The sequence below is a fragment of the Gekko japonicus genome, unplaced genomic scaffold (assembly GCF_001447785.1).
Source record: "Gekko japonicus isolate JY-2015 unplaced genomic scaffold, Gekko_japonicus_V1.1 scaffold554, whole genome shotgun sequence".
Taxonomy (NCBI): Eukaryota; Metazoa; Chordata; class Lepidosauria; order Squamata; family Gekkonidae; genus Gekko; species Gekko japonicus.
Genome location: NW_015171520.1, coordinates 78,240 through 92,646, shown reverse-complemented (window position 1 = coordinate 92,646; position 14,407 = coordinate 78,240). Strand labels below are relative to the sequence as shown.

General features: G+C 46.5%; 1 protein-coding gene across 1 annotated transcript; it reads left to right on the top strand.

Moving 5' to 3' along the window:
* Positions 1 to 346: 346 nt before the first annotated feature.
* Positions 347 to 13,899, top strand: LOC107117329 (killer cell lectin-like receptor subfamily F member 2). The gene is made up of 5 exons (XM_015419423.1): positions 347 to 427; positions 6,500 to 6,647; positions 9,181 to 9,335; positions 13,126 to 13,238; positions 13,761 to 13,899. The coding sequence occupies exons 1-5, from the start codon at positions 347 to 349 to the stop codon at positions 13,897 to 13,899; spliced, it is 636 nt and encodes a 211-aa protein (XP_015274909.1).
* The last annotated feature ends 508 nt before the right edge of the window (positions 13,900 to 14,407 follow it).

Below are 14,407 nucleotides of genomic sequence, written 5' to 3'. Positions count from 1 at the left end.
TACTTTTCATTTACCCTGCTGTGCACGTGCGAAAATAAAAGAAGCTTTTCAAAAGCAGGATCTGTCTTGGAGCACTGTATCGTACGGCCTTTCCCTCATCACCATTTTTGGAAGCAAAGGCCAGTGTCAGCCTTCAGGAGGCCGGAGCATGTCAGAGGTGGCGAGAGGAGGTCAAGTGTTCAGAGGCCCAGCTATTTCCTGTGTGATCTGCTTCCTTTCCTCCGAGAAGAGGTCAGTGTCGCTTCTCTGGTAGAGCTGAGTTTGGCACTCAGAGAGGCACTCTCTCTTTCTCAGTCCCTCCCACTGCCACTGAAGAGACCCTGGAGTCGATCTTTCCAAATGGAAGATGAGGAAAGCGGCATGGCTCTTAACTTCCAGTCAGAAGCAAGAGGGCAAAATAGAAACAACTCCAAGCTGCCAGTGGAAGGTAAGTCAGGCTTCTTTATGTGGTGTGGAAGTTTCTAGGTTGTAAGCATTTGTAAGCATGATGATGTATCTCCATGCCATAAAAAAGCTTCAGGGGCCCATTTTCATGCAGTAATTTTCTACTGAAGCACCAGGACATTTCCACCTGGGCCAGCCAGTGGCAACACTGCAAAGGCCCTGGTCACATGGGCCAGATATTGCGGGGGGGGAGGTGTGGCTAATAGCCCCAGCGCAGTTTGATCCACAATTACGTGATCAGACGCGCCGGCGGCACACCACTGGTCCTTCCCTTGGCGCCGGTGGGTAAACGAGGGACCAGAGGGGAATGCCGCATGCCGGCGCGATCACACCATGGGCGTCTGGAGGCAGCCCGTGGCAAACGTTTACTAGTACCTTGGAGGTACTAGTTTTTTAACTCGCATTGTCAGCGGTAAGCCACAGGTGCACTCCACTTCCCAGATGTTGGGGTGTGATCGCGCCTGGATAACCCGCCCACCATCCGTGCCTCTCCCGCGGCAACTTTGCCATGTGACCAAACTAGATTTGCCAACCTCCAGGTGGTAGGTGGAGATCTCCTGGGATGACAACTGATTTCCAAGCAACAGAGATCAGTTCCCCTGGAGAAAATGGCTGCTTTGGAAGGTGGACTCAGTGGCATTAAACCCCACTGAAGTCCCCACCCTCCACGAGTCCCACCCTCCCCAGACTCCACCCCCAACATCTCCAGGAATTTCCCAATCCAGATCTGGCAACCCTACTGCAAACAGGCCATGGTGGCACTATTCTTCTTCTGTTGTTGACTGCTATTATCTGGTACAAGCCAAGGGAAAATTGCCTCAGAAAATAAAGATTTGCTTCTGACTATTGTAGCTGCCTCCTGCCAACCTAGCAGTTTGAAAGCAAGAAATTGCAAGTAGATAAATAGGTACCACTTTGGTGGGAAGGTAACAGTGTTCCGTGCGCCTTGGCATCTAGTCATGCCGGCCACATGATCACGGAAACATCTTCGGACAGCGTTGGCTCTTCAGCTTGGAAACGGAGATAAGCCCCGCATCCCTAGAGTCGGATTTGACTGGCTTTCAAGCAAGGGAAACCTTTACCTTTCCTATTGTAGCTGCTGACCACAGATCATTCCGTAATCCAGAAGTGACTCTGTAGGGGTTGAAATCCAACTCATGCTATGCTGGCAGCCTAATTACCACTGACAGAAAAACCAGGATGCCGGAGTAACTCTCCTTGATTTGTCTGGGCCTCATGGGCCTGGCTAGGTTTATCCTTGTTCACATGGCTGGATTGGGAGCTAGATTCATGCAGGAACTAATCCACAGGAGAAGCTATATATGCACCTAAGAGCCTTTGTCTTCTGAGTGGCAGATATGGCACCAAAGTAACTCATGAATCATGCTTAGGATAATATGAATTAGGAATCCCCAGTTTTAACTCCAACTCAGGTATGCGGTAGCAACAACAACAACAAATGATCTCTCAGGGTGCATTTTCTGCCGTGAAAATCTTTCTCTGAATACGTATCCTTGCAGACACTCTGGTGAAACAACCCAGCAGGCATCAGATCACTGCAAGAATCGGATGCGTTGTGATGTTCCTTTTAATTGGAGCTCTGATAGCACACCGGATTTGGGGTAAGTGTGGTGGTGGGTGGTGGATTTGGGGTAAGTGTGGTGGTGGTGGAGGTGGTTAGAGTCTTGTGCTAAGTCCAGGGAGACCTGGCTTCAAATCCCTGCTTGCGTTGAAGCTCACTGGGTGACCTGGCACTAGTCACTGTCTCTGAGCCTAACCCACTTCACAGGGTTGTTGTGAGGATAAAATGGAAAGCGGGGGGGGGACGACAAGATCCTTGGTCAGCTCATAAAATCCTCACAGAGAAGGAACTCCTGTCCCTTTCCCCTTTCTACAGTCTAGTTTTCTAGTTCCCGGTCATCCTTTATCCCACTTGACTATGAAGCGTCTCGACTGTGGAGGAGTAGGGTTGGCAGCCATCCAGTGGAGATCTCTGGTAATTACAACTGATCTCTATACTACACAGATCAGTTCCCCTGGAGAAAACGGCTGCTTTGGAGGGTGGACTTTATGGCATTATATCCCTCTGAGGTCCCTCCCTCCCCAAATCCTGCTCTTTCCAGGGTGCACCTGTTATGTCTCGACATGTGCAGCCTTCCACTCAGGCTTAACTGCTGCTGGTGCAGTAGCCAGCATAAGGAGGCATGTCTGGACTTGTCTGGCAGGCCACCTAGATGGAATTTGAAGCCCAGAACAAAGGCAAGCAGGATCCTGAAGCCTGCCTGTGGATTGGCCCCTGGGGACAGCCAGCCAATCTGGACCCTGGAGGCCATTTGAACTCACCAATCGCATGGGGGCGGGGAGTGGCTTAGGCAGGGCTCTTTTTGTAGAAAAAGCCCAGCAGGAACTCATTAGCATAATAGGCCACACCCAACAGCAGGAACTCATTAGTATATTGGGCCACACCCCTGACAGCACAGCTCATTAGTACATTAGCCCCCATGTTACCAGAAGTGTAGTTATCCAGCCACACCCACCTTTTGCTTGTTATTCTGTTTACCTTGTTTGTTGTCAAAACCCAGGGCTTTTTTTGTGGCAGGAACTTCTTTGCATGTTAGGCCACACACCCCTAACGTAGCCAATCCTAATGAGTTCCTGCTGTTGGGTGTGGCCTATTATGCTAATGAGTTTCTACTGGGCGTGGCCAACTTGGGAGCCAGCCGGAACTCCGTTCCTGTGTGTTCCTGCCCATAAATAGCCCTGGACTTAGGTGTATATATTTAGAGGAAGAGGAAAAAGAAAAAGAAGAAATTGGATTTATACCCCAACCTTCACTACCCAAAGGTGTCTCAGAGCGGCTTATAAACTCCTTTCCCTTCCCCTCCCCACAACAGACACCCTGTGAGGTCAGTGGGGCTGAGAGAGCTCTGATAGAAACTGTTCTTTTTCAAGAACAGCTCTTATCAGAACTACCAAAAACAACAAAACTGGGGCCAAAATCAGTCCAATAATACAGTCTTAAACATTAAATATGTATGTTAATACAATCACTTTTATACTTGATAATAATATCTAAGTATACAAATTATTAACAAGGTATACAACCTAACCATACAATATCCTAATGTTATACACTACTAATATACTAACATACAGTAATATTACAGAATACCAATTATTGCTAACAGACTTTCAACATGTGCTGTTATCAGGCAAGGAATGTAAAGCCTGGCAAGGAATGTAAAGCTTGACAAAGCAGCCGGCTTGTGCTTGGTTTTGTCTCTTAACTTCCTCAGAAGCAAGTTAGCTTATATTGTATAGGAGTTTTCCTTCTGGTGTAATGTTACTTCCTAGTTCCTAAAGACTTTTCTTCTCAAGAGTTGCTACAATTAATATAGGGACTAGCCCTTATTTCCTTAAAAGATTTCTCATATGGGACCTGTCTTTGACAGACTAAGCTTCGAAGCTGATAAGGTCTCCATAAGCTAACTTGCTTCTGTAATATTACTGTATGTTAGTATATTAGTATTGTATAACATTAGGATATTGTATGGTTAGGTTGTATACCTTGTTAATAATTTGTATACTTAGGTATTATTATCAAGTATAAAAGTGATTGTATTAGCATACATATTTAATGTTTAAGACTGTATTATTGTACTGATTTTGGCCCCAGTTTTGTTGTTTTTGGTATCTTGATACTGGGAAGATTGTATTTGGGTTTGGCTACTTATCAGAACTACGGCTTGCCCAAGGTCATCCAGCCAGATGCAAGTGGAGGAGTGGGGAATCAAACCCAGTTCTCTCAGATTAGAGTCCGCGCACTTAACCACTACACCAAACTGTATTTAGGGCAGTTGCTCCATGTAAAGCATTCCTGTTGAGATGCAATAAACTGCTGCTTGTCGAAATCACTCTGCCTTCGCCTCTGCCGTGTTCAACCCACTATTGAACAGCACCCACGAAATCTCCAGGAATTTTCTCAGAGTTGGCAACCGTCTAGATCGGTTGGATCTTGGGAACCTACCTTGTATCAGATATAACACAGGGCCAAACTAGACATTATGGTGTCCATTGGTTGGACCCATGGGCGCCATCACCCTTTTAGAGGTGACTTTGGGCCATTTAAAAAAAACATGAGGATGCAGTCCTGATTGGGCCCATAGCATGGCAGAGCCAGAAAATGTGGTCAGTTTGGTGTAGTGGTTAAATGTCGGGACTCTAATTTGGGAGAACCGGGTTTGATTTTCCACTCCTCCACTTGCACCATGGGCAAGCCGTAGTTCTGATAAGAGCTGTCCTTGAAAAACAGCAGTTTCTGTCAGAGCTCTCTCAGCCCCACCTACCTCACAGGGTGTCTGTTGTGGAGAGGGGAAGGGAAAGGAGTTTGTAGGCTGCTCTGAGACACCTTTGGGTAGTGAAGGGCGGGGTATAAATCCAACCTTCTCCTCCTCCTTCTTCTCTTCTTCTTCTTCTTCTTGTCCCACCCTTGTGCCTTTTCAGATGTTGAAACAGTCCCCTGCGAGCTGTTTTGGCACTTGAAAAGGTGCAGGGGAGTGGGGAACAAGATTGCTTGGTTCTGCCTTGCTGTCAGTCTGTTTCTGAGTTCAATTCAAGGTGCTGATTGTGATCTTTAAAGCTCTTCAAGACCTGGGGCCCACATATTTGAAGAACCACCTCCTTCCATATGTCCCTGTGCATCTTCAGTCAGCTGTTTTTTTGGCTATCCCACCACCACTTAGGGTGGCTTGTCTGACACTGACCAGATCCCCGGGGCCTTTTCTATCATGGCTCTGTCTCTGTGGAGAGGAATTCCTGAAGAACTGAGGTGGGCCTCTCCTTGGAGATCTGCAGGGGGCGCCAAAGTTCGGCCTGTTTGCCAGGGCTTTTGAGGGAGTTTAAACAGCAGGCATCTTTAAGGGGGTGGGAGGAGGAGAGATTCGGGGCTTGTTATTTTATCTTTGCTTTTAACTGAAAATGTTGTTAACTACTGTTGTAAGCTTCCTTGAACCACCAGGAAAAGCACAATGTAAACATTTTAGTAAAAATATATATAAAAATGTGGAGTCCATGATTTAGATGCCAACACATGTGGAGAAAGGGCTTCAGTCTCCCCCCGCCCCAGACTCTGCACCATTTTTCCAACCTGGAATAGTACGAGGGAGTGCTATTTGTCCTGCTTGGGGATATCTTTGTGTTATCCCAGGAACCACCCTAAAAGCCCTATGGCTGGTCTCCTTTCAACTCATCCCTGCAAGTGGTGGCAAAGGGGCAGCCACTGGGAAGATGATCGAAGCTGTCAGAGATGCTTCCTCAGATTCCAGTCATGGATTTCTCGGTGTCTCATCTACTTTTTGTTTTTTACTGGTATTCTGTTTGGATTCGAGGTATTCTGAATAATTTGGTGTCATACACATGATTACTTGCCGGTACTCATTTCTAGGTAAAGGTAAAGGTTTCCCTTGCTCGAAAGCCAGTCAAATCCGACTGTAGGGATGCGGTGCTCATCTCTGTTTCCAAGTCGAAGAGCCAGCACTGTCCAAAGACATTTTCCATGGTCATGTGGCCGGCGTGACTAAACACCGAGGTGCACGGAACGCTGTTATCATCCCACCGAAGTGGTACCTATTTATCTACCTTGCAATTTCTTGCTTTCGAGCTGCTAGGTTGGCAGGAGCTGGGACCAGAGATGGGAGCTCACTCCGTCATGCGGCAACCGGGTCTCGAACGGCTGAACTACCGATCTTCTGGTCTGCAGTTCAGCGTCTTAACCACTTGAGCCACTGCAGCCCCTTTACCCATTCCTAACACCAGCTAATTTATGAATAAGTTAAAAAGCAAAGGCTGTAATGCCGATCACTGGAGGGAAGGCATACCACATACTTCCCTCCGTGCAGGGAACTGTCCATGTTTTTCTTCTGTAATTTATAGTAATATAGAGTTCTGGCACTGATTCTTGTTATGAGAATGGAAGATTCCTGTGTTCATCTGAGAAATTTTGGAAGGTATATTAATTGGATAATCACCTAAATGGGCATTATTTGAAGCCTTTCAGATGAGGCAACCTACGGATGCCACGAAGAAAGCCAATGTCACACAGGAACCCACTACCAATGGAACTACAGAAAATAAACCTGACTTGAAGATCTTTGTGTCTCACTTGTGGCAGTTTTTGTGTCAGCCGCACCACACTGGCTTAGCAGGTAATTATAACTTTCCCCCCTCAGTGACAAAGATCCAACCCAGCATAAATGATAGAATTCATCTGAAGTAGGGTCGCCAGATCCAGGTTGGGAAACTCCTGGAGATTTGGTGATGGAGCCTGGGGAGGACAGGGACATCAGTGGGGTACAATGCCATGAAGCCCTTTTCTCCAGGGGAACAGCCATTTTCTCCAGGGGAACTGATCTCTGTAGTCTGGAGATGACCTGTAATTCTGGGGGATCCCCAGGTCCCACCTGGAGACTGGCATCCATACCTCTGAGCTTCATGTGAGCTTTGTCCAGGGCTAAAAATAACCTAGTATAGGCTGGTATAGAGTACCAAGTAAGGAAGTGGCCAAATTGCTTCCTCTTATCTTCTGCTTCAAGCTCCCCAGGAGACACAGTACTGGTAAGAAATCATCTTTCCCCACTTTCACCCCTTTGTCTCTTGCATACAATGTGGGGTTATAAACTTAGTCATAGGTAGGCTGCTAGGTTCTGGGAAATAGCCAGAAAGCCTGCTTACAAGCCAATAAAATAAACATAGTTATCGGAAAAGCATTCAGATATCGCTTACTATCTGGAGCTTGTTTACAACAGCCTTCAGTTTGGTTTGCTGTCAGGCTCACACACTCCCTCCCTCCTCCCCTTTTTTTCCTCACCTCATGGCGTAGGGAGATTGAAGACAAAAAGTGGAGACGAGCTTCAGTTCTTCATGATATTTGGATGTGGGTGCAGAGCAAAGTTGGGTCAGTTTCCATCTCAGCAGCTGGAATTCTTGACTATGGTTTAATCATGGTAAAGAATCCCAGTTGCTGAAATGGAAAGTAACTGTCAGGTTGCTTAGCAGGATCACACCACACACCAAGGCTTCTTAAGAAGATAAGTGTTTAATGATAGCCCATTACTAAGAATGAGTATACAGCTTGTGTCAGGATTGACCTGCAATATGATGGCCACTGACTTAGGTCCCTGCCACACGGCAGGAAAAACACCGGCCAAAGTGCGGCTAATTAGAACTGCACCAAAATAGAGACGCTGGGGCGGGATCCCACGGATCCCCTGAGCCGCAGCACCGTTGCTCCCCGGCACGATCAGATGCCGGGGAGGAAGAGACGATCGGGAGGGGAGGCTGCCGAACTGTGCATGTGTGAGCATGTGCAGTTCGGCCGGGGGCCGGGGATGCACCAGCGGAAGGACGCGCCGGCGATCCCGCGCCCGGCCATGATGCGGACTTCCCGGATGAACCACCTAGGTAAATGGTTTATGTTTGCTGCGGGGTTTTCGGCGGAAGGGCCGGATCGGGAATGGGCGCGCAACACTTCCCAGATGTTGCGGCAGGATCGTGCCCGTTTGCTGCGCCCCCAATCCGGCCCTCTCCCAGCGCAAAACCTCTTGTGTGACCGGGGCCTTATAGTAAAATCAAACGCCCCCCCCCCATAAGCTAAAGCCTGCTTTTCTCTCCCTTATGGAGTCTCAAAGCAGCTTACAATCACCTTCCCTTCCTCTCCCCACAACAGTCACCTTGTGAGGTAAGTGAGGCTGAGAGAGTTCTGAGAGAACTGTGAGTGGCCCAAGGTCACCCAGCTGGCTTTATGTGGAGGAGTGGGGAATCAAACCCAGTTCTCCAGATTAGAGTCCATGGCTTTTAACCACTATACCATGGTGTCTCTAGAAAGATGGAATGAAGAATGTGAGCCCAACAACTTACCAGGTTCACATTAATCATAAACAAGCCCTGGCTTGTTTCTGGCATCTGAATTTAGACTAGAGCTGATTCTTTGAGTTTTATTTCGAAGAAGAAGAAGAGGAAGAGGAGGAGGAGGAGGAGGAGGAGGAGATTGGATTTATACCCCGCCCTTCACTACCCAAAGGTGTCTCAGAGCGGCTTACAAACTCCTTTCCCTTCCCCTCCCCACAACAGACACCCTGTGAGGTGGGTGGGGCTGAGAGAACTCTGACACAAACTACTCTTTTTCAAGGACAGCTGTGCCAGAGCTTGTGACTGACCCAAGGTCACATCAGCAGGTGCAAGTGGAGGAGTGGGGAATCAAACCCGGTTCTCCCAGATTAGAGTCTGCACACTTAACCACTACACCAAACTGGCTCTCTATTAGAATTCCCTGTCTTATGGAACAGATGAAGAAAATAAACTGTTTTAAAATTGGGACCTTATTTGGGTGGAAAGGCTGCATATAAGTGTTTCAAATAAATTAAAAGAAATAAGTTAAAAACCCTCTATCGCCTGAGCCCTCTTTATAACATATTTCCCACAATCAAAACTTGTGTTTTGCTGGGGAAGCTATTGAAGCCAGACTTTCATAGACCTTTTCAATTTTAATTCTGATTCCATGCTTGATTTTGTGGCTCCATCCATGTTCTTCAGAGTAATACAGCTATTTCTTACACCGAACACCCTAAGTGTAAATGTCATGTGTGCACTCTTAAACCTTGGTACATATAGGAAAACTGTATCATTTAGTACTCTCTCAACTACACAGCATTCTATGTTTTCAGTTTTTTCTTCTTCTAGACAACGCCACATGCAGACTTTGTCCTGAAAACTGGTTCCTGTATGAGGAGAAATGCTACTGGATCTCCAAAGAAAAAGGAAGCTGGAAGAAGGGTAAGGAAGACTGCACAGCAAAATCGTCTCAGCTACTGGTGATGCCGAAACAGAAAGACACGGTAAATATAGGCTAACCTCCAACCAACCCTTGGAGGGAAGGCGGCATGGTACAGCCCTGTCTTGTCAGATCTTGGAAGCTAAGTAGGATAGGGACTTGGGCCCCGGTCACATGGGAGGTTTTGCCCTGCAAGAGGGACGGATTGGGGGTGCATCAAACGGGAGCAATCACACCGCGACATCTGGGAAGCGGAGCGCACCTGTCCCCGATCTGTCCTTTCTGGGCGAAACCGCGCATTAAAAAAAAACCTAGAAAAGAGTACTACCTACCTGAAGCTCCGCAGCAAGGGCGGCCGTGGGATCGCCGGTGCGCCCGTCTTCCGCAGTATTTGAGGCTCCCGGCCAAACTGCGCATGCGCACACATGCACAGCCGGCTGCCTCGCTCTCCGTTCCATGGCTTCCCCCCACCCCGGCATCTGATCGTGCCGGGGAGCAACTGCGCGGCGGCTCGAGGGTTCTGTCTGATCCCGCCGCCGCGCGTCTATTTTGCTGCGGCTCAGAAAAGCCGTGCTTTGGCCGTGCTCCCCCCCCCCCATGTGACCGGGGCCTTGGAAGGGAGTCTACCAAAGAAGGTTCTGCAGAGGAAAGCAAAGGCAAACAACCTCTGCTTCTCAGTTACCTTGAAAGCCTCTTTCTGAGGTTGCTATAAGTTGGATGTGACTTTACACACACACACACAACATAAAAAGAGAACTCACATGGCATTCCCATGCCCAGGTGATTTGAGCTTAATATGCACCTAACTTTGCAACTGAAATAACAACTTTATTTATTCATTAAACACATTTATAATCTTCCTCACAATCGTATTTTTCTTGGAGGCTGACAACAGTTTAAAAACACATCAAAGGCATAAATGACAAACAGCAAAAACTATCGACAATTCTACAATGCATAAGACAACAACCAAGAAGCAAGGCAGCCATTATAAGAGGATTAAAACAGCAGAGGAATAACCCCATCAATATACCAGATGGTCTAGGAAAACAAAAAACATCTTAACCAGGCACCTGAAGTTCAAAAGAGTAGGTGCCAGCCAACTAGGTGTAGGAGGATGAGGTGACACATAATTTCTCCACTTCTATTAATAGCACATCCACGGCTTCCCACTTTGTGGCTTTGACTGCCGAGAGGAGGGATTGCCTCACAGAACTTTAAATGGATGAAGAAGTTGACAATTAGAAGTTCCGGGTGACTATATGGACAGTTATTTGACCTAAGCACTTTGTTCATCATGGAGGAATTACATGTATTGTGAAAATCTACCAATGTTAAAAAATCTTTATAGTAAATACATAGACATTTCCATAAAATAATATCTTAGTAATTATAACATGGTTGTTTGTATTGGTTGTTCAGCTTCTCCCGTGATCTCTCATAATTTGTAAACACCTGGAGGTTGGCAACCCTACACTGCAGACAAAGCTCTGTCTCTAGTGGCCACCTTTCATACCCCAAAGACGGGAGTAAAAAGAACAGAGCTCCTAAGCGCGACAGCTGGGCAAGTTTGTATGGGAAACTGATTCAAAGTTTTCCCTTCCCCTTTTGTTTTCCCTTCACATTTTGAGGTATGAAGCTTGGATGTGGCAAGAGCTGTGAGGCTTCCGGTGCAAGTTTAAAGGCAAGAACCAAAGGGCTCTTGGCCTTTGGTTCTTGGCCTATGGTATGCACATTATGTATGCATTGGACTGCAAGAAGATCAAATCAGTCAATCCTCAAAGAAATCAACCCTGACTGTTCCCTGGAAGGCCAGATAATGAAACTGAAGCTCAAATACTTTGGCCACCAAATGAGAAGGGAGCACTCACTGGAGAAGACCCTGATGCTGGGAAAGATTGAAGGTCAAAGGAGACGGGGACGGCAAAGGATGTGATGGTTAGACAGTGTCATAGATACAACAAACATGAAATTGAACAAACTTCAGAGGACGGCGGAAGACCAGAAGGCCTGGAGTGATCTGGTCCATGGGGTCGCGAAGAGTTCGACTCGACTGTGCGACTGAACAACAACAAATGCACATTATGGCCAAGGTGATATCACGCCTCTGTTGAGCGTCCTCCTCTTCCCAAATTCCTCCCTCCCCAGGCAATGGCCTCAAATCCTCAGGAATTACCCAAGCTGGCGTTGGCAACCCTAGATGGGGCTAGTTTGCTGATTCATAGATGGGATGTCAGTAAGGGGTGTGCACCAAGAACAAAAATTGTTAGACTTTCATAGCTGGGGTTGGACAAAGTCTGTAATTGTTTATGTTCATGTAGGACATTACCAGCTCAGAATTAAAATCCATGTGGGTTTTTGGGTTCTGGAACTTTGACTGCGATCACATACGCCTTTAGATCCAACATAGCTGCAAATGCCTGATGGATCTAAAGGGCACAATCAGACAGCAGCATCTGGGAAAGGTCCTGCAGTTGTCGGCAACCTGTACTGCCCCACCACAGAAGTGGAGGAAAATGACACCGGGGAAAGTCTGGCTCTAACTGGTTCTGATGGGCCACGGATGGACTTTCCCTTGTCCAATCACTCAAGCACACTCTCCAAGCTGTTAGGATGGTCTGATCATTACAACCTAACCTGGTGCCAGGTTTTTTCCCTTGCTGAGCAGTATGCACATAATCGCATACTCCATGGGGAACCCTCAGTGTGGAGGTGCGATTCCTCATTTATGTGCATGGGAAACACAAGGCAAAAAAGAGACTCACCCATGGTGGCATCTTACCACACAGTGAAGGGCTGAGCCCACAGCACAAAGGAATATGTGATCTTGCAACTGTGAGTCAAATTCCTCTGGAGGAAATAGGGGCGTTTCCCCTCCGCACCAACTGGTGCATGTGACCGCAACTCAGGAGACCATTTTTTATCAATGAGTCTACTGGAGGGTCTAGGGCAACTGATTAGAAAGATAATGGCACCAAATTTGCTCAGAATATACTCTTCTCCCTAATCTAAAGACCTCCCAAGTTCCAAGAGAAATGGGCCAAGGGGGTTGGTTTTATAGACCCCTGAAGCAGATGTCCCTCGGCCCAGGCTCAGTTCTCTCCATTGATTCCTGTCATGTGGGGTGGGGGGCTTGGTGCTGGCCACCAGCATTAAAAAAAAAACTTATCAGCATTCATTTCATTTTCCTACTCTTACGGTAACTGATTGACATGGAAAAAAATTACCTTGCTGCAGAAAATGCTGTTGTTTGCCATGCTTTCGTGCTGTAGTCTGTTACATTTTACAAAGCAAGGAAGGATATCAGTATAAGGCAGCGTCACATGTATCTCATAAACAGTAATTTTCAGAAAAAAGTAATTCCACTCCCCACAACAATGCTAATCTAATACAGGAGCACCTTGCCTATGGAAGCTCATGCTATAACATATTTGTTCCTAAGATGTCATAGGATTGATTGTTGTTTTATTGCTGGTTTGAATATAGGGGGCAGAGGATTGGTCTTTCTTTTTTTTGGGTATTTTTAAATATATGTATATGTGTTCTTGTGTGTGTGCACCTGGAAGTCATGGTGACCTCTGGTGACTGACTTCTACTGGGGGCCTGGAGAATATTCAATGAGGTGGCTGAATAAAGCCTGCCCCTGCCCTCTCGGCTGCTGGTATTCCAAGGGTGTCTCCCAACTGAGGACTTGCCAGAGTCGACCCTGCTTAGCTTCCAGGATCTGACAAGATCAGGCTTCCCTGGGCTATCCAGGTCAGGGCAGGATTGGTCTTTCTCACAGAGCAAACAGTTTTTTGTTTTTTAAAAAATCATTTAAAACGACACCATGGGGATAATTATGCTGTTTACAGGCTTTTATCCAGAGTATTAATGAAGAGATGCAATTGCTGTGGATTGGACTACAAACTACATTCCCTGAACAAAAATGGATATGGGTGGATGGCTCCCTATTAGATGACAAACAGTGAGTATTTCCTTCTACTGTTTAGGCTAAACTCTTATGCACACATATAGCAGGACTTATTTCTGAATGAATGTGCAATAGATCAGAAATAGATTCCAAGTGGAAACCTGTAACAAAATGTTGCATTTTCCTTATTGTATTTCTCAAATATGTCTTAAATTCAGACTTATATTGAAGTGCAGTTTGGGTCAAGTTAAAAACAATCCATGCCATTTTATTATGGACGAATGTATGTAAGCTGTAATGTCAGCTACTTTGCTGTTTATGTAGAAGGGAAATAGCAAAGTGGCTCTTTAAAACTCAAATGGTACTACTAGGATAGCTCTCTGGATGTGCAGTTGGAGGGCAGGAAGGGGCTTGTTCCTTACCAGGTGCCCATGGGCAGTTTTTCAATGAGGCTGAATTTCAAAATATCTGAATCTTTAAAAAGCCAAATGGCAGTTTCTGAGGCAGGAGTCAACCAAGTGCCTCTATAAGCATCCAACTTCTGAAATGCTAGAGACCGCCTTCTTTATTTCGCAGATCACAAGACCTGGGCCCTGTGGAAACAAACAGCTGTGGGATGCTGAATGGGAATGACATTATTTCTGAAGCCTGCGGTACTGTGACCACATGGGTCTGCGAGACAGAAGCCCTCAATATAAGCAATGATAAAATGTAAAGGACAGAACACTGTCCTGGTTCTGCCAGGAGTGATGACTGGATAGTGTGGTGGAGGCAAAACACAATTGCCTCTGTTCCAGCATGAAGAAACCCTCTGGTGTGAACTGAGCCCTTCAAAAGGAAGAATCCCACTAATTGGGCATCCACATGATGTGGGGGCCCTGTTCATACCCTGAAGGAGTATCTCTGCACAGTGGAGGGGAAGGTCTCATGCTGTTTCTCTTCTGTGACATTTCAATGCCATCATCACCTGTATTAACACCCACCAGCATGAGTAGTGCTCACTTAAGAATTTTAAAGGTGTACATTGACCACCAAAAATATGAATATTTTTGACAGAGATGGGCTAACCCCAAAAGCTGATGATCAATTACCAACTGTATTCCAAGTTACAGGGGTCTTTGAAGAAGGAGGATCATGTAGATCATGTATGGGGCATATAGTCCATTGGGAATAGGCACATTTCAGAAACCTGGAAGGAAGTGTAGAGCACATTAGACTTCTTC

Excerpts from the sequence above, each read along its gene's own strand:
- LOC107117329 (XM_015419423.1), top strand. The coding sequence starts at position 347 with ATGAGGAAAGCGGCATGGCTCTTAACTTCCAGTCAGAAGCAAGAGGGC. Across the intron at positions 6,648-9,180 it reads GCACCACACTGGCTTAGCAG|ACAACGCCACATGCAGACTT; the intron begins GTAATTATAACT and ends TTCTTCTTCTAG. Across the intron at positions 13,239-13,760 it reads TCCCTATTAGATGACAAACA|ATCACAAGACCTGGGCCCTG; the intron begins GTGAGTATTTCC and ends TTTATTTCGCAG.